The sequence below is a fragment of the Balaenoptera acutorostrata genome, chromosome 17 (assembly GCF_949987535.1).
Source record: "Balaenoptera acutorostrata chromosome 17, mBalAcu1.1, whole genome shotgun sequence".
NCBI classification, from domain to species: Eukaryota; Metazoa; Chordata; class Mammalia; order Artiodactyla; family Balaenopteridae; genus Balaenoptera; species Balaenoptera acutorostrata.
Window position 1 is genome coordinate 36,839,093 of NC_080080.1, and position 20,700 is coordinate 36,859,792.

Here is a 20,700-nt window from a genome sequence, read left to right on the forward strand (position 1 = left end):
ATGATCCTTTTAATGTGTTGTTGGATTCTGTTTGCTAGTATTTTGTTGAGGATTTTTGCATCTATATTCATCAGTGATATTGGTCTGTAATTTTCTTTTCCCATAGTATCTTTGTCTGGTTTTGCTATCAGGGTGATGGTGGCCTCATAGAATGAGTTTGAGAGTCTTCCTTCCTCTGCAATATTATGGACGAGTTTGAGAAGGATGGGTGTTAGCTGTTCTCTAAATGTTTGATAGAATTCATCTGTGAAGCCATCTGGTCCTGGACTTTTGTTTGTTGGAAGACTTTTAATCACAGTTTCAAATTCATTACTTGTGTTTGGTCTGTCCATATTTTCTGTTTCTTCCTGCTTCAGTCTTGGAAGGTTATACCTTTCTAAGAATTTGTCCATTTCTTCCAGGTTGTCCATTTTATTGGCAGAGTTGCTTGTAGTAGTCTCTTAGGATGCTTTGTATTTCTGCAGTGACTGTTGTAACTTCTCCTTTTCCATTTCGAATTTTATTGATTTGAGTCCTCTCCCTCTTTTTCTTGATGAGTCTGGCTAATGGTTTATCAATTTTGTTTATCTTCTCAAAGAACCAGCTTTTAGTTTTATTAATCTTTGCTATATTGTTTTCTTTGTTTCTATTTCATTTATTTCTGCTCTGATCTTTTTGATTTCTTTCTTTCTGCTAACTTTGGATTTTGTTGTTCTTCCTTCTCTAGTTCCTTTAGGTGTAAGATTAGATTGTTTATTTGAGATTTTTCTTCTTTCTTCAGGTAGGCTTGTATAGCTATAAACTTCCCTCTTAGAACTGCCTTTGCTGCATCCCATAGGTTTTGGATCGTTGTGTTTTCATTGTCATTTGTCTCTAGGTATTTTTTGATTTCCTCTTTGATTTCTTCAGTGATCTCTTGGTTATTTAGTAACGTATTGTTTAGCCTCCATGTGTTTTTGTTTTTTACGGTTTTTTTCCTGTAATTGATTTCTAATCTCATAGTGTTGCTTGTGGTCAGAAAAGATGCTTGATATGATTTCAATTTTCTTAAATTTACTGAGGCTTGATTTGTGACCCAAGATATGATCTGTCCTGGAGAATGTTCCGTGTGCACTTGAGAAAAAAGTGTAATCTCTTTTTGGATGGAACGTCCTATAAATATCAGTTAAGTCTATCTGGTCTCTTGTGTCCTTTAAAGCTTCTGTTTCCTTATTTATTTTCATTTTGGATGATCTGTCCATTGGTGTAAGTGAGGTGTTAAAGTCCCCCACTATTATTGTGTTACTGTCGATTTCCTCTTTTATACCTGTTAACAGTTGCCTTATGTATTGAGGTGCTCCTATGTTGGATGCATATATATTTATAATTGTTATATCTTCTTCTAGGATCAATCCCTTGATCATTATATAGTGTCCTTCCTTGTCTCTTGTAACATTCTTTATTTTAAAGTCTATTTTATCTGATATGAGTATTGCTACTCCAGCTTTCTTTTGATTTCCATTTGCATGGAATATCTTTTTCCATCCCCTCACTTTCAGTCTGTATGTGTCCCTAGGTCTGAAGTGGGTCTCTTGTAGACAGCATATATATGGGTCTTGTTTTTGTATCCATTCAGCAAGCCTGTGTCTTTTGGTTGGAGCACTTAATCCATTCACGTTTAAGGTAATTATCGATATGTATGTTCCTATGACCATTTTCTTAATTGTTTTGGGTTTGTTTTTGTAGGTCCTTTTCTTGTGTTTCCCACTTAGAGAAGTTCCTTTAGCATTTGTTGTAGAGCTGATTTGATGGTGCTGAATTTTGTTAGCTTTTGCTTGTCTGTAAAGCTTTTGATTTCTCCATCCGATCTGAATGAGATCCTTACCGGGTAGAGTAATCTTGGTTGTAGGTTCTTCCCTTTCATCACTTTAAGTATATCATGCCACTCCTTTCTGGCTTGTAGAATTTCTGCTGAGAAATCAGTTGTTTACCTTATGGGAGTTCCCTTGTATGTTATTTGTTGTTTTTCCCTCGCTGCTTTCAATAATTTCTCTTTGTTTTTAATTTTTGCCATTTTGATTACTATGTGTCTCGGCGTGTTTCTCCTTGGGTTTATCCTGTATGGGACTCGCTGTGCTTCCTGCACTTGGGTGGCTATTTCCTTTCCCATGTTAGTGAAGTTTTCGACTATAATCTCTTCAAATATTTTCTCTGGTCCTTTCTGTCTCTCTTCTCCTTCTGGGACCCCTAAAATGCGAATGTTTTTGCATTTAATGTTGTCCCAGAGGTCTCTTAGGCTGTCTTCATTTCTTTTCATTCTTTTTTCTTTATTCTGTTCTGCAGCAGTGAATTCCACCATTCTGTCTTCCAGGTCACCTATCCGTTCTTCTGCCTCAGTTATTCTGCTATTGATTCCTTCTAGTGTAGTTTTCATTTCAGTTATTGTATTGGTCATCTCTGTTTGTTTGTTCTTTAATTCTTCTAGGTCTTTGTTAAACATTTTTTGCATCTTCTCGATCTTTGCCTCCATTCTTATTCCGAGGTCCTGGATCATCTTCATTATCATTATTCTGAATTCTTTTTCTGGAAGGTTGCCTATCTCCACTTCATTCAGTTGTTTTTCTGGAGTTTTATCTTGTTCCTTCATCTGGTACATAGCCCTCTGCCTTTTCATCCTTCTATGTTTCTGTGAATGTGGTTTTTGTTCCCCAGGCTGCAGGATTGTAGTTCTTCTTGCTTCTGTTGTCTGCCCTCTGGTGGATGAGGCTATCTAAGAGCCTTGTGCAAGTTTCCTGATGGGGGAGGACTGATGGTGGGTAGAGCTGGGTGTTGCTCTGGTGGGCAGAGCTCAGTAAAACTTTAATCTGCTTGACTGCTGATGGGTGGGGCTGCATTCCCTCCCTGTTGGTTGTTTGGCCTGAGGCAACCCAACACTGGAACCTACCTGGGCTCTTTGGTGGGGCTAATGACAGACTCTGGGAGAGCTCACGCCAAGGAGTACTTCCCAGAACTTCTGCTGCCAGTTTCCTTGTCCTCACGGTGAGCCACAGCCACCCCCCGCTTCTGCAGGAGACCCTCCAACACTAGTAGGTTGGTCTGGTTCAGTCTCCCCTGGGGTCACTGCTCCTTCCCCTGGGTCCCGATGCGCACACTACTTTGTGTGTGCCCTCCAAGAGTGGAGTCCATGTTTCTCCCGGTCCTGTCGAAGTCCTGTAGTCAAATCCCGCTAGCCTTCAAAGTCTGATTCTCTAGGAATTCCTCCTCCTGTTGCCGGACCCCCAGGTTCAGAAGCCTGACGTGAGGCTCAGAACCTTCACTCCAGTGGGTGGACTTCTGTGGGATTAGTGTTCTCCAGTCTGTGTGTCACCCACCCAGCAGTTATGAGATTTGATTTTACTGTGATTGCTCCCTTCCTACCATCTCGTTGTGGCTTCTCCTTTGTCTTTGGATGTGGGGTGTCTTTTTTGGTGAGTTCCAGTGTCTTCCTGTCGATGATTGTTCAGCAGCTAGTTGTGATTCTGTGTTCTCGCAAGAGGGAGTGAGTGCACGTCCTTCTATTCCGCCATCTTGCTTCAGTGACTTTCTGTATTTGATTCTGTGAATTACGCAAAACAGCTACCTCTCCTGATTTTGAAGATGTGGCCTTGTGTAGGAGTATTCCTTGTGTAAAGTGCTTGTGCTAGGTAGCTTTGGAATGCCAGCTGGAGCTGGAGAGGATGTGGACTGGGATGGGGGGTGTCCCCAGGGCATACAGCATCGGGGCTGCCTTGGTAGGATGGTTGGAGTTGGAGTAGACCCATTCCAGGGTTTCCCAAGGCATGCCTTGCTAGGGCTGCTCTGGCAAGATAACTGTAGCTGGAGTGGGTGCAGGTTGAGTATTCCCAGGTTGCACTGCACGTGGTTGAGATTTCTGATCTTGAAATTACATTGTGTGGCTCTGACTCCCTGGCGTTAAATTCTCTCAGCTTCTGAATTTTGTCTCCCTAGCATGATGTAAAAAGACTTGGGCTCTTCACCTTACTAGCACTGTGCTGTTATACAAGTCATTTTGATGAGCCTCATTTTCCTCATCTGTCAAATGATGCCTTCAATACCTACTACTTAGGTTTGTTGTGTGAATCAAATGAAAATAATAATGTTTAACAATACTGTTTTCTCTTGATTTAAAATGTCTGATGGACATTTTAAGCTAACATATCTCTAATACTTAAAACATAGCTCTTCTTCAGCCTGGAAGGTCTTCAATTCTTCTTTTACTGAATTCAGATATATTTCTGTGTTTCTTGTTTACTTTCATCAAATTAAATGTATTAATATTAATAACAATATTTATAAATAATGTTTATTAATACAAAAGTAAAAATAGTAATAACAACTATGTTACAGCATTGTTTTGAATTTAAAACAAGGAAATCTATTATGGACAGTATAGCACTGTATAAACATTTAGTTAAAAACTTTTTTCCCTAGTTGGGACAGTGATATTTATTGGTTTATTCACTTTCTTCAGTGAACAGAAATTTTTTATTTCACGGAAGTCTTTATAACCTACTTCTTTACTGTTAAAAACTGTTTATTAGGAGCTTCTTATTGTTTTATTGAGGTACAATTGACATATAACATTATATTAGTTTCAGGTGTACAACATAATGATTCGATATCTGTGTACAAGGAGCTTCTTAACTTGAGTTATGTATTTTGACACAGTCTGTCAAAAAGATCTGAAAGGTGATCTTACTCCATATATTTGAGGTAGACTGTGATTCATTAAATATACATATTGTAAACAATAGGACAACAATTTTAAAATATTTTAAAGAAGTATAAATCCTATAATAATAGTGGAGACAAAAAGGAATAAGAAAGTACTCAAACCAAAAACAGGCAGAACATGAGGAAAAAAGAAATAAAGGATATACGGAACAAGCAGAAAACAAGATGGTAGATTTTGAGCAAACCACATCAGTAATTAGCCGCAGCTTAATAATATACATGAATAATTACATTAAATTTAAATGACTTACACACCCCAGTTAAGAGTCAGATTCAGATGGGTTAAAAAAAAGACCCACCACTATTTTCTGTCTTTACGAACATCACCTTAAATATAGTACAAAATTTTGTTGAAAGTAAAAGAATGGAAAAAGCTATACCATATAATTACTAATTTAAAGAAAGCTGGAGTGACTGTATTAATATCAAAGTAGACTTCAGAACAAGGAATCTTGCTATGGATATAAAGAGACATCACATAGTGATAAAGGGATCAATTCACCAAGAAAGCAGAACAACCCATAATTATGCACCTTACAAAAGAGCTTCAGAATACATGAAATAAAAGCTGATAGCACTGAAAAGAGAAATAGACAATCCATAGTTATAGTTAAAGACTTAAACACTGTTCTCCCAGTAATCCAATAAAAAAAAGACAGAAGATCAGTAAGGATATAGGAAATCTGAACAACATTAGGAATCCAGTCAATCTAATTGATGTTTCTAGAATAATTCACCTCACAACTGCAGAGTACACAGTCTTTTTCAAGTACACTTGGAATATTTACCAAAATAGACCAATTCTGGGCTGTAATACAAATTTCAACAAATTTGAAAGATTTGAAACTGTGCAAAATTAGTTCTCTGACCATAACAAAATTAAACTATAAGTCAGTAACAGAAAGACACCTGGAAAATCCCCAAATATGTAATTAAACAACAGACTTTTAAATACCCCATAGCTCAAAGAGTAAGTCCCAAGGGAATTTAGAAATTATGGGGAATTGAATAAAAATTAAAATGCAACATAAAATTTGTGGGATGCAACTAAATAATTCTTTAGAGATAAAGTTATAGCATTAAGTGTTTATGTTAGAAAAGACTAAAGATCACAAATCAATGATCTAAGCTTCTACCTTAGGAAACTAGAAATAGAAAATTAAGCCCAAATTAAATAAGTAAATGACATAATCAGTTAAATGGAAAATAGAAAGACAAGAGAGAAAATCAATGAAAATAAAGGCTAGTTCTTTGAAAAAAAATCAATGAAATTGATAAACTTTTAGCCAGAATGATGAGGAAAAAATATGAGAAGAAATAACTGATCAGTATCTCGAATGAAAGAGGGGACAGCAGTATGGATACTACAGACATTCAAAGGAAGATAAGGGAATACAAACAGGTTTATGTCCATAAACTCAGTAATTAAATGAAATAGACATATTCCTTGAAAGATACAAATTACCAGTGCTTACTCAAAAGGATATACGTAATCTGAATAGTTCCAAATCTATTAAAGAAATTGGATTCATAGTTTAAAATCTTCCTACATCATACTTAATGGTGAGAAACTCAAGTTTTCTCACTAAGATCAGGCACAAGGCAAGGATGTCTCCTCCCACCAATCCTTTTCAACATTGTAATGGAAGTCCTTGCTAATGCAGTAAGGCAAGAAAAGGAAATACAAGTTATACAGATTGAGAAGAAAGACATAAAACTGTCTTTGTTCACAGATGACATGATCATCTATATAGAAAATCTGAAAGAATAAACAAAAAAAACTCCTGGAACTAATAAGCAATTATAGCAACATTGCAGGATACAAGGTTAACATACAAATGACAATTGCTTTCCTATATACTAACAATGAACAAGTGGAATTTTAAAATAAAACCACAATACCATTTATCATAATAATACTGTTTACCATAATAATAAACATAATACCACTAGCATCCCCCAAAATGAAATACTTAGGTATAAATCTAACAAAATATGTACAAGATCTATATGAGGAAAACTATAAAACTCTGATGAATGAAATTAAGGAACCAAATAGAGATATTCCATGTTCATGGATTGAAAGACTTGATATTGTCAAGATATCAGTTTTTCCCAACTTGATTTATAGATTCAATGCAATCTCAATTAAAATCCCAGCAAATTTTTTAATGGATATTAACAAACTGATTCTAAATTTTTTGTAGGGAGCCAAAAGAGTTGGAGGACTGATGCTAACCCTACTTCAAGACTTACTGTAAAGTTACACTAACCTATACAGTGTGGTATCAGTGAAAGAAAACACAAATAGATCAATGGAACAGAATAGAGAGCCCCAAAATAGACTCCCGTAAATATAGTCAACTGATCTTTGACAAAGGAGCAAAGTTAATACAGTGGAGCAAAACAGTCTTTTTATTTTTAAGTGAAAGCAGGTTTATTTCAAAAAGCACTCCTTTCAACAAATGGTGCAGCAACAACTGGACATCCAATGCAAAAGAAATGAACCTAGACACAGACTTGACACCCTTCACAGAAATTAACTCAAAGTAGATCATAGTCCTAAATGCAAAACACAAAACTATAAAACTGCTAGATGATAATACAGCAGAAAACCTAGATAACCTTTGGTAAGGTGACTTTTTAGATACAATATCAGAGACGTGATCCATGAAAGAAATCATTGTTAAGCTGAATTGCATTAAATTTAAAAATTTCTGCTCTGCATAAAACATTATCAAGAAAATTAAAAGACTAGCCAAAGACTTGAAGAAAATATTAGCAAAAGACACATCTGATAGAGGACTGTTATCCAAACTAACAATAAGAAAACAAACAACCTGATTTTATAATGGGCCAAAGAAGATATAGAAATGGCAAGTAAGTATATAAAAGATGGTCCACATTCTATGTCATCAGGAAAATGCAAATTAAAACAACAGTAAGATACTAGTACACACCTATTAGAATGGCCAAAATCCAGAACACTGACAACACCAAATGTTAAGATGTGGAGCAACAGGAAATCACATACATTGCTGGTGGAAATGCAAAAGTGGTACAGCCACTTTGGAGGACATTTTGATGGTTTCTTACAAAACTAACATACTCTTAGCATACATTTCAGCAATCATACTCCCTGGTTATTTACCCAAAAGAGTTGAAAATATATGCCCACACAGAAACCTGCATATGGATGTTTATAGTAGCTTTATTCATAATTGTCAAAACTTGGAAGCAACTAAGATGCCCTTCATTAGATGAGTGGATAACTAAACTGTGTTCATCCAGACAATGGGATATTATAGAGTGGTAAGAAGAAATGAGCTTTCAATCCACAAAAAATACATGGAGGGACCTTAAATACATATTTCTAAGTGAAAGAAGCCAATTTGAAAAAGGCTACATACTGTATGATTCCAACTATATAATATTCTGGAAAAGGCACATCTATGTAGACAATGAAAAGATTAGTGGTTTTGTATAAAATGGATAACTAATAAGAACCTGCTGTATAAAAAAATAAATAAAATAAAATTCAAAAAAAATACAGAATAAAATCAAGCACGTCAAAGTATTAAAAAAATAAAAATGATTAGTGATTACTAGGGGTTCCAGGGGCCAGAGATGAATAGGCAGAGCATAGAGGATTTTTAGGGTAGTGAAAATACTCTGTATGATATTACACTGATAGATATATATCATTATACCTGTGTCCAAACCCATAGAATGTACAACACCAAGAGGGAACCCTAAGGTAAACAATGGATTTTGGGTGATTATGATGTGTCAATGTAGGTTCATTCTTGGTAAAAAATGTACCATTCTGTGAGTGATGTTCATAAAGGGGGAGGCTATGCATGTGTGGATGCAGGAGATATATAGGAAATCTTTATCTTCTCAATTTTGTTGTAAACCTAAAACTGCTCCAAAAAAATAAGTCTAGGGGGAAGAAGATTCCCACGAAGAAAACTCTAGGTCCAGATGACTTCACTGGTGAATTCTGTCAAACCTTTAGAGATGAAGTAATACTAAATTTATGAAAACTCTTCCAAAAAAAACAAAAGAAGAGGGATCAATTTCCAACTCATTTTATGATACCAGCATTATCCTTATACCAACACTAGATAAAGAAATTTCAAAGAAAAGAAGAGCTTACAAACTAATATCCCTCATGAATATAGACACAAAAAAGTTCAAAAAAAGCAAACTGAATCTAGCAATGCAAAAAATACTAATAATGAAGCATATTTTAGAAGAAAACACAAATGTAAATCTTCATGATTACATGTGTCTTCATGATCAATAGGCATTGATATTTTAGATATCACACCAAAAGCATAAACAATAAAAGAAAAAAATAGATAAATAAAAATTTAAAACTTTTATGGTCTAAAGAAAGTGAAAAGACAACCCACGGAATGGGAGAAAATATTTGCCAGTCATATATCTGATAAGGACTGTGTACCTAGACTGTGTAAAGAGCTCTTACAACTCAACAATAAAGAGACAACCCAATTTAAAAATGGACAAAGGATCTGAATAGATATTTCTCCAAAGAAGATGTAAAAATGACCAATACACATATGAAAAGATGCTCAACATCTTTAGTCATAAGAGAAGTGCATTCAACATTGGGATGTGAGGTGGAGGAGTTGGAATGAATGGAGAGTGATTGCTAATGGGTATGGGTTTTTTGGAGAGGGTGATGAAAATGTTCTAAATTTGTGGTGATGGTTTCTGAATATACTAAAATCATTGGCTTATACTTTAAATGGATGAGTTGTGTGAAACGTAAGCTATATCTCAAAGCTGTTATTAAAAAAAGTGTTCGCACATACACACATCACAATGAACTATTTCTACACACCTATTATGATGTACAAAATAAACAACAAATAAATATTGACAATACAAAATGCTAGCCAGGATGCAGAGCATCTAGAATTCTTACATTGTTGATGCAAATTACATTTTGGAAAACAGTTTGGCAGTTCTTCCTAAGTTAAACATATACCATACTACCTATCTTATTCCTATATATTAACCCAAGAGAAATAGACAGTTATGTTCACATAAAAACTTGTATGTGAATGTCTCTAGTTGTTTTATTATAATCACCAAAAGCTAGAAACAACCCAAATTTCCTTACTGGGAATGGATAAATAAAAGTGGTTCATCAGTACAGTGGAGTACTACTCAGCAACGAAGAGGAATGGACTAGTGATCCATGGAAGAACATAGATCAATCTCAAATGCATTATGCTAAATGAAAGAAGCCAGAGTCAAAGGCTACATACTATATTGATTCCATTTATATGACATTCTGGGAAAGGCAAAGCTATATAGAGAACCTGTCAGTGGTTGCCAGGGCCTGGGGTTAGAGGGAGTCATTGACTGCAAAGTGTCATGAGGAAGTTTGGAGCTCTTGGAACTATTCTACATCTTGACTGTAGTCATGGTTACATGACTGTATGTAATTGTCAAAACTTGTAGCACTGTGTACTAAAAAGGATGGATTTTACTCTATGTAATTTATACCTCAATAAATGACTAGACAGAAAATCTAGTCCATTGGCAGATAGCCATGCTTTATTTAGTTGCTCGTACATCTAAATATAATTTTTATTAATCTAATCCTGGTGACAGTTTAAAGAGCTTGTGTATGGCTAATTGGAAGTGGTTCTAGAATGATTTACCGACAGCCAGTTTCCCCTAACCTTTTGGTTATCTGTTTTTCTTTCTTAACATTTTTTTTAGTTTTAAGGATTAAATAATTTTATTTTAGGTAAATTATTTTTGTGTTTCTTATAGTGTTTATTAATTTATCCTTCTATGGTTGGCAGGGTTGTTTTGTATCTCTTTGGTCATTATATTTTAGTTACTTAAAAGCACCTTGAAAGGATTTTTTAGCAGTTTGACTAAAGACTTTTCTTCAATTTTGATTTTATTGTTTTATACTTTTCACTTAATTTTTAGATCAAATAGATGCAAAACATACAAAAGGGAAAGAGTTATAGGTGAACTGTTCATTAGGTAAATATTATGCAAACTGATTTTGTATAAACTGACTAGTTCCACAGCCTTGTAGAATTCCTCAAGTGTTCATGTTGATTTTTATGTGCGGTCTGGTGTCTTTCTGTGATACATTGAATGCATTGCTCATGAGAATTCAAGACTCCTGTGTGGTTGGTTGTCAGTGTGTAGCATATGTGGAATCCTTCTTACTCAAGATCCAAATGTCCTTCAGATCTCACTGATAAGCAGTGAGACAGTCAACAAGATGCTACTGTTCAGGTGCTGGCTGTTTCCAAAGTTTCCTCTATTCTTTCAGTACCCAGAAGATAGTCTTTGGTGAAGGCAAGTGGGTGTTTTTGGCTAAACAGGAGGAAACCATTGTTTGCTTAGTTTTCCAGTCCTGGGGAGCCTAATGACTTGGTGCCACATGTCAGCATTGCTGAGCACAGGTACACCCTCAAGAACATTAGCTTCTCAGATGGTGGCAGCACTGCTTTGTGAGCCTGCGATTTCCTCAAAGGAGATAGCAGTGGTCTGCGTTCACTCTGACGTTAATATCACAGCAAAATTTTTGCTTTAACAGACAGTCAATGGAAGCCACATAGTGCAGACACATTTGCCTCACTGAAATGCGTACATTATTGGTTGTTTTACTTATTATTAGCATTTGTTTAGTGTCCAAGGTACTGGCATTGATTAGAATTCTGGGAAAAGTGAATATAAGACAAAATAGAAACAATAGTGTATAAATGTCTTAGGATGAATAGCAACTTAGTAACTCTTCTGTAAATTCATATGGCCCTCACAACCTCAAGGTAAAATCTAAACTCCATAATGTTATTTAAAAGACTACTCATAATCAGGGCCCTGCCTACTTCTCCAGCCTTCCTCCCTCCATCTCTCAAATCTTACCCTGTGATTTATTAAACTAAACTTATCTTTATTTCTTTCCTGCTTCCCTCTTCAACCTAGCTAGTCATGCTTCCAGTCAATTATAATTTTTAAAAATTTTTATTGGAGTATAGTTGATTAACAATGTTGTGTTAGTTTCAGGTGTACAGCAAAGTAATTCAGTTATACATATACAAGTATTCTTTTTCAAATTCTTTTCCCATATAGGTCATTACAGAGTATTGAGTAGAGTTCCCTGTGCTATGCAGTAGGTCCTTATTAGTTATCTATTTTATATATAATAGTAGTGTGTATATGTGTATATGTCAATCCCAATCTCTCAGTTTATCCTTTCCCCCTTCCCCCCATAACCCTAAGACTGTTTCTACGTCTATGACTCTATTTCTGTTTTGTAAATAAGTTCATTTGTACCATTTTTTTAGATTCCACATATAAGTGATATCATATGATGTTTGTCCTTCTCTGTCTGACTTAACTTCACTCAATATGACAATCTCTAGGTCCATACATGTGGCTACAAATGGCATTGTTTCATTCTTATTAATGGCTGAGTAATATTCCATTGCATATATGTACCACTTCTTGTTTATCGCTTCTTCAGTCAATGGGCATTTAGGTTGCTTCCAGTCCTGGATATTGTAAATAATGCTACAGTGAACATTGGGATGCATATATCTTTTTGAATTATGGTTTTCTCAGGGTTTATGCCCAGGAGTGGGATTGCTGGATGGTATGGTAGCTCTAATTTTAGTTTGTTAAGGAACCTCCATACTGTTCTCCATAGTGGCTGTACCAATTTTCATTCCCACCAACAGTGTAGAAGAAATGGAGGGTAGAAGGGTTCCCTTTTCTCCACACCCTCCCCAGCATTTACTGTTTGTAGATGTTTTGTTGATGGCTATTCTGACCAGTGTGAGGTGATACCTCACTGTAGTTTTGATTTGCATTTCTCTGATAATTAGTGATGTTCAGCATCCTTTCATGTGCTTTTTTGGCCATCTGTATGTCTTCTTTGGAGAAATTTCTATTTAGATGTCCTCCCCATTTTTTGACTGGGATGTTTGTTTTTTGTTATTGAGCTGCGTGAGCTGTTTGTATATTCTGGAAGTTAATGCCGTGTCGGTCACTTAGGTTTGCAAATATTTTCTCCCACTCTGTTGGTTGTCATTTCGTCTCATTTATGGTTTTCTTTGCTGTGCAAACGCTTTTAAGTTTAATTACGTCCATTTGTTTATTTTTGTTTTTATTTTCATTACTCTAGGAGGTGGATCCAAAAAGATATTTCTGCAATTTATGTCAGAGAGTGTTCTATGTTTTCCTCTAAGAGTTTTATAATATCCAGCCTTACATTTAGGTCTTTTATCCATTTTGAGTTTACTTTTGTGTATGGTGTTAGGGAGTGTTCTAATTTCATTCTTTTACATGTGGCTGTCCAGTTTTCCCAGCATCACTTATTGAAGAGACTGTCTTTTCTCCCTTGTGTATTCTTGCCTCCTTTGTCATAGATTAGTTGACCATAGGTGTGTGGGTTTATCTCTGGACTTTCTATCCTGTTCCATTGATCTATATTTCAGTTTTTGTGCCAGTACCATACTGTTTTGATTACTGTAGCTTTATAGTATAGTCTTAAGTCAGGGAAATTGAGTTCTCCAGATCCTTTTTTCTTTCTCAAGATTGCTTTGGCTCTTTGGGGTCTTTTGTGTTTCCATACAAATTAAAAAATTTTTTGTTCTAGTTCTGTGAAAAATGCCATTGGTAGTTTGATAGGGATTGCATTGAATCTGTAGATTGCTTTGGGTAGTATAGTCATTTTGATAATATTGATTCTTCCAATCCAAGAACATGGTATATCTCTCCATCTGTTTGTGTCATCTTTGATTTCTTTCATCAGTGTCTTATAGTCTTCTGAGTCTTTTACCTCCTTAGGTAGGTTTATTCCTAGGTATTTTATTGTTTTTGTTGCAGTGGTGAATGGGATTGTTTGCTTAATTTCTGTTTCTGATCTTTCGTTGTTAGTGTACAGGAATGCAAGCAGTTTCTGCACATTAATTTAGTATCCTGAAACTTTACCAAATTCATTGATGAGCTCTAGCTGTTTTCTGGTAGCATCTTTAGGATTTTCTATGTATAGAATCATGTCATCTGCAAACAGTGACGGTTTTACTTCTTTTCGAATTTGGATTCCTTTAATTTCTTTTTCTTCCCTGATTGCCGTGGCCAGGACTTCCAAAACTATGTTGAATAAAAGTGGTGACAGTGGACATCCTTGTCTTGTTCCTGATCTTAGAGGAGATGCTTTCAGGTTTTCACCATTGAGAATGATGTTTGCTGTGGGTTTGTTGTATGTGGCCCTTATTATGTTGAGGTAGGTTCTTTCTATGCCCATTTTCTGGAGAGTTTTTGTCATAAATGGGTGTTGAATTTTGTCAAAAGCTTTTTCTGAATCTATTGAGATGCTCGTATGGTTTTTATTCTTCAGTTTGTTAATGTGGTATATCACATTGATTGATTTGCATATATTGAAGAATCCTTGTATCCCTGGGATAAATTCCACTTGATCATGGTGTATGATCCTTTTAATGTGTTGTTGGATTTGGTTTGCTAGTATTTTGTTGAGGATTTTTGTGTCAATGTTCATCAGTGATATTGGCCTTTAATCTTCTCTTATTGTTGTATCTTTGTCTGGTTTTGGTATCAGGGTGATGGTGGCCTCATAGATGACCTTGTGAGTGTTCCTTCATCTGCAGTTTTTTGGAAGAGTTTCAGAAGGATAGGTGTTAACTCTTCTCTAAATGTTTGATAGAATTCCCCTGTGAAGACATCTAGTCCTGGACCTCTGTGTGTTGGAAGTTTTTAAATTACAGTTTCAATTTCAGTACTTGCAATTGGTCTGTTCATATTTTCTATTTCCTTCTGGTTCAGTCTTGGAGGGTTGTACCTTTCTAAGAATTTGTCCATTTCTTCTAGGCTGTCCATTTTATTGGCATATAGTTGCTTGTAGTAGACTCTTATGATCCTTTGTATTTCTGTGATGTCAGTTATGGCTTCTCCTTGTTCATTTCTGATTTTATTGATTTGAGCCATCTTCCTTTTTTTTCTTGATGAGTTTGGCTAAAGGTTTATCAATTTGTTTATCTTTTCAAAGAACCAGCTTGTAGTTTCATTGATCTTATCTATTGTTTTCTTTGTCTCTATTTCATTTATTTCTGCTTTGATCTTTATGATTTCTTTCCTTCTGCTAACTTTGGGTTTTATTTGTTCTCTTTCTCTAGTTGCTTTAGGTGTAAGATTAGGCTTTTTTTTTTTAGGTTTTTCTTGTTTCTTGAGGTAGGCTTGTATAGCTATACACTTCCCTCTTAGAACTGCTTTTGCTGCATCCCATAGGTTTTGGATCATTGTGTTTTCATTGTCATTTTAGGTATTTTTTATTTCTTTGGTGATCCATTGGTTGTTTAGTAACATATTATTTAGTCTCTACATGTTTGTGTTTTTTACAGTTTTTTTTCCTGTAATTGATTTCTAATCCCATAGTGTTCAGTTTCCATTTGCATGGGATACCTTTTTCTATCCCCTCACTTTCCGTCTGTTTGTGTCCCTAGATCTTAAATGGGTTTCTTGTAGACAGCATATATATGGGTCTTGTTTTTGTATCCATTCAGCCAGTCTGTATCTTTTGTTTGGAGCATTTAATCCATTTACATTTAAGATAATTATTGATATGTATGTTCCTATTGACATTTTCTTAATTGTTTTGGATTTCTTTTTGTAGGTCTTTTTTCTTCCCTTCCTCTTTTGTTCTCTTCTCTTGTGATTTGATGACTATCTTTGGTATTGTGTTTGGGTTGCCTTTTCTTTTTTGTTTGTGTGTCTGTTGCAGTTTTGGGGTTTGCTGTTCCCATGAGGTTTTGATACAGCAGTCTATATAGGTACAAGGTTGTTTTAAGTTGCTGGTCTCTTTCCCACCTAGAGAAGTTCCTTTAGCATTTGTTGTAAAGCTTGTTTGGTGGTGCTGAATTCTCTTAGCTTTTGCTTGTCTGTAAAGCTTTTTTGTTGTTGTTGTTGAATCTGAAAGAGAACCTTGCTGGGTAGAGTATTCTTTGTTGTAGGTTTTTCCCTTTCATCACTTGAAATATATTGTGCCACTCCCTTCTGGCCTGCAGAGTTTCTGGCTTAAAAATCAGCTGATAACCTCATGGAGATTCCCTTGTATGTTATTTGTTGCTTTTTCCTTGTTGCTCTTAATATTTTTTCTTTGTCTTTAATTTTTGTCAGTTTCATTAATATGTGTCTCGGCATTTTCCTCCTTGGGTTCATCCTGTATGGGACTCTCTGCACTTTCTGGACTTGAGTGTTTCCTTTCTCATCTTAGGGAAACTTTTGGCTATAATATCTTCAAAAATTTCCTCAGGTCCTTTTTCTTTCTCTTCTCCTTCTGGTACCCTATAAAATGAATGTTGGTGCGTTTAATGTTGTCCCAGAGGTCTCTGAGACTGTCCTCATTTCTTTTCATTCTTTTTTCTTTATTCTGTTCTGTGGCAGTGATTTCCACCACTCTGTGTTCCAGCTCACTTATTCGTTCATTTGCCTCAGTTACTCTGCTACTGATTTCTTCTAGTGTGCTTTGTCATTTTAGTTATTGTATTGTTCATCGGTTGGTTTGTTCTTTATATCTTCTAGCTCCTTGTTAAACATTTCTTGTGTCTTCTTGATCTGTGCTTCCATTCTTTTTCTGAGATCTTGGATCATCTTTACTATCATTACTGTGAATTCTTTTTCAGGTAGGTTGCCTATCTCCTCTTCATTTAGTTGTTCTTGTGGGGTTTTATCTTGTTCCTTTTTTTGCAACATATTTCTCTGTCATCTCATTTTATTGCTTCTGGTGTCTGCCCCCTGGTGCGTGAGGTTGGTCCAGGGGCTTATGCAGGCTACCTGGTGGGAGGGACTGGTGCTTGCCCTCCGGTGAGTGGAGCTGGGCCTTGTCCATCTGATGGGCAGGGTTGTGACAAGGAGTGTGTTTTAGGTAGCTATGAGCTCAGTATGACTTTAGGCAGCCTGTCTGCTGATGGGTGGGGCTGTGTTCCTGTCCTGCTGGTTGTTTGGTCTGAAGCATTCCAGCTCTGCAGCCTGTAGGCTGTTGGGTGTGGCCAAGTCTTAGTGCAAAATAGGGACCTCCAGGAGAGCTCACACTGATCAGTATTCTCTGGGGTCCAGTATTCTCTGGTGCCCACAAAGCCCCACCTCCGCCACCAGTGTCCCTGCCCCGACAATGAGTTACAGCCAATCCCCGCCTCCCCAGGAAACCCTCTCAGACCCTAGTCAGGTCTAGCTGTGATTCCTATGGAGGTATTGCTTTGTGCTCTGTCCCAGCGCACACGAGGTCTTGTGTGCACCCTCCAAGAGTAGAGTGTCTGTTTCTTCCAGCCCTGTGGAGCTCCTGCACTCAGGGGTTCTTCCTCCTAATGCCTGACCCTGAGACTGTCTTGACGGTCTATTTTTATGTGGGAATGTCCCTATGTAGTCTCTGTGTGTTTAATATTTTTTGGTGCAAGGGCTGTTTTTAGTATGGATGTCTGCTACCTCTTTCCTCAGTGTATGCTGGCTGTTATCCCCTTGATAGGAGGTGTGACTGATGTTGTGGTGACCTAAGCCTGCACTGGATATTGAGCGCAGCCTCCTCTTTGCTCTGTGGTTGTTAATTCCCTGTCAGGGGCAGGGTCTGCTCCCTACTTGTTGTAGTAGAGACCCTCAGATCCGTTTCTGAGCTGTGTTTCTAATCTGCAGTATGCAGTAGGTGAGATTGGAGCACTCCCACTGGGAGAGAAGACACTGAGTTTTCCTTCTCTGGAGCTGTTCACCTGTGAGTGAACTCTATTGTGTCACTTTTCACCCATTGTGTTGGCTCACAAGTTACACTGTTGTTGGAACTGCTCTCAGCACCCCCTTAACCGTGGGTATGCCAGCAATTGGCCCTGGCGTCTCTCAGGTGTTGTTTTCACCAGGCCACCAGTGCAGATCATATCCCAGGACTGCAGTAGTCGTGTACCTGGACTCACTGTGGTAGCTGTGGTGGCAGCTCAGATTCTGGCCTGGTCCAATCCCCGTGTGTACGTGCCCACAAAGCCCACAGCTGCTAAAACTAGACCCGTCTCAGCTACGGGAGCCCTCGTCCATTTGGACGTTCCTCAGTTGCTGAGTTTACAATGCCGACAGCGGGGGTGTAAATCCGTGGTTCCTGCAGCCTCCAGGAGAGATTTCAGCTCTTCTTCCTTAGTTGCATTGCCCCTGGGGCTCAGCTGTGGTTTCAGCCCCACCTCTGTATGTGTTCCTCCCACTGGCATCTGCTCTTCAGGCTGTCCCAGAGCACATGCAGCCACCCAGGTGGGCGGGGGTGGAGGCGGCGACGGGTGGGGCATGCGAGCCTGCTCAGGCAGGTGACCATCCTAGTGCCCCCTGAGGCAGGGGCCAGTGCATGGGGAAGGGGGCTGCAATGGTGGCCTCACCCCTTGCGTGCCACTCAACAATGGCACTCCGCTTCTATGGCGGCCTGGGCTTCTTCCACGAACATTCCTAATTGTGGAGCTCCTTACTCCCGTCCCTTCAGGCTGTCCCTTCACAGCCAACAGCTGTCCCCTCCCTGAGTCCACTCTCCAGACCCCATGTTCCAGCATGCAGCCCCGCTCTGCCCCAGCAGACACAGGACTCGGTCTGGGGCGCTCAGGGCTGCGGCACGGACCATTTGGACCATCCGTGTAGGTCTTACTCTGTCCTGTCTGCCACAGACTGATTGCTGCCCTCTCCTCCGAGCCCCTGAAGCTCCCTCTCTGTCCCAGCTGCTCTCCCCACTGGTGAGGGGGCTTCCCTGAGTGCGGTAACCTCTCCTCTCCTTCAGCTCCCCTGCAGGGGTGCAGGTCCCGTCCTGTTTCCTCTTCTTTTTTTCTTTCTTAAGTCCTACCCGCTTGCGTGGGGATTTTTCTTGCCCTTTTAGGTGTCCAAGGTCCTCTGCTAGTGTTCAGCAGGTGCTCTGTGAGAATTGTTCTATTTGTAGATGTATTCTTGATGTACTTGTGGGGAGAGGCGAACTCCACATCCTCCTATTCCTCCATGTTGACTCTGTCCCCCCGCCCCCCCAGTCATGTTCTGTGGGAAACCTTTGCTGGTTTTCTTGCCCATGTGGCCTCCCACAGAATCCTGAACTTCTGGTGCTTACAGCGCTCTGTTATTATTGCTTATTGAATTATCTACAAACTCCTTAAAGGAAGGGCCTTCTCTTTCTTGTTAACCTTGGTATCCTCGATGATCATGCCTGGTGATGTTAAATATTTAACATAATTTCCTAAAATTGGAAGGACAAAGGGCTTGCAGTTACTCTAGCAGTCTTACCAAGTTTTCTGGTTAGTTCTTTTTCTGTTTGTGATTATTTTTAACCCATTTTATGACTGTGAAAATACTGAGACTGAATTTTTTGTCACTCTTTCAGTAAGTTACTTAAGTTTTCTGGATTCAGCTTGTTAATCCGTAAAACGTAGATAATAGTTGATATAGGGTTGTTGAGAGAATTGAAGAAGCACTTGTGACTCAGGGTTCTTACTCTCTCCTGTCCAAATAGAAGGTACAGGCAGGCCTCCCTGTAAGAGCTAGAGGTAATATTGCTCTAGTGATTAGGCCATCATTATCTTGAATGGTGAATTTCTTTGACACACTTTTTCTTTTTCACTTGTCCTCTAATAGTGTCTCAATCGTGAACAAGGTATTCACTGGGTCAAAAAAGAAAGACTTCCAGCATTTCTGGAAAGTGATTGCTACTTCGAATACAGGTATTGTAATCCCATCAATATACATATTTTTTAATGATTTTTTTCACCAAAAATAATTTTTCTGTACTTTCTTAATAAAATTGTATACCTTTAAACTCATTTGAGTTTATGTTCCACTTGCTATATAGTATAAGATAGAACATTGGTAAAAATCACTTAACTTTTGCAAAGAGATTTTGTAGAAACAGTACCTAATAAATGTATTTCAATTCTGCTTCTTTGATCATTATATTTAAAATTTTTTTCTACTTCTGTAAAGGTATTTATGTTCAGGGTGTTAAAAAATGGATATGAGTGTCATAAAAAAGACAGAATGTTGTAGTGCAGGGCCATGTTTTTCTTTTGTGCTCCCTGACTTCTAAAGTTTAAGTACCTAAACATTCTGAAGTTTTACTAAAATTTGACTTTTGCTTAGAACAACTGTTTTTTTAAATAAAAATAAAATAAATTAAAACAGAATAATTATTAATTAGTAATTCTATGAATAAGCCATTAATTTTAGCAGATCCTAAGAGAATCATTCTGCAGAGTTAGGACGGGAGATTGATTTGAATACATAAAACAAAATTTTAGGTTTTTTTTTTTTCCTGAATTCTACCATATTTGAAACTTATTTCTAGTTTGTATGATTTCTGAAATGCAGGTTAGCCAGATTGGTTTCACAAGTAAGATGGAGTGAATCAGGCATGAATATCACATTAGGTGCAGATTTTTCTCCCTGGGTCCTGAAAAAACCAACCACTCCACCACCTCCTCCTGTTGAAGAAGATGATGCTATAATTATGAAAAAGTTCTACATTTCTCTTGGCGAGGTAAAAGTGTGAGTGTTTCTTTGTGTCTTGCCGCTTCAGTGAAACTTCTCATTTTAGGGATATGAATTTCATTTGTACCACTTGAATAGGAAAATGATTTCAAATACTTCTAAAGTAGATTTAGCAAATATTCTTTTGGATTTATGCTGACTTATTTGCCCTACACTCTTTCATCTGAAATGTAATTAGAATTATTATCCTCATGTGTACAAAGGAAAAATGCAAAATTGAAGAACATCCCCAATGTCACCTGGGAAGCAAGGGTTTCATTGTTCATTCCAAATTTTTTATTATTTGGAATCTGTAATTTTTGTACAAAACAACAATAAATTGGGCCTTCTCTTCCCTATTGTCAAGATTATTCTTCAGTAATAAAATGCATAACTGTTTAGCTGTTATCAGATAAATTTGCC

General features: G+C 37.4%; 1 protein-coding gene across 1 annotated transcript in view; it reads left to right on the forward strand.

Moving 5' to 3' along the window:
* The window catches only part of RGS22 (regulator of G protein signaling 22), a 170,053-nt gene that overhangs the window by 35,626 nt on the left and 113,727 nt on the right, over positions 1–20,700 (forward strand). The window contains exons 5-6 of the mRNA XM_057531906.1: positions 19,390–19,475; positions 20,119–20,287. Coding sequence (XP_057387889.1) covers positions 19,390–19,475; positions 20,119–20,287 — 255 coding nt within the window. The remainder of the gene's footprint in view (positions 1–19,389; positions 19,476–20,118; positions 20,288–20,700) is intronic.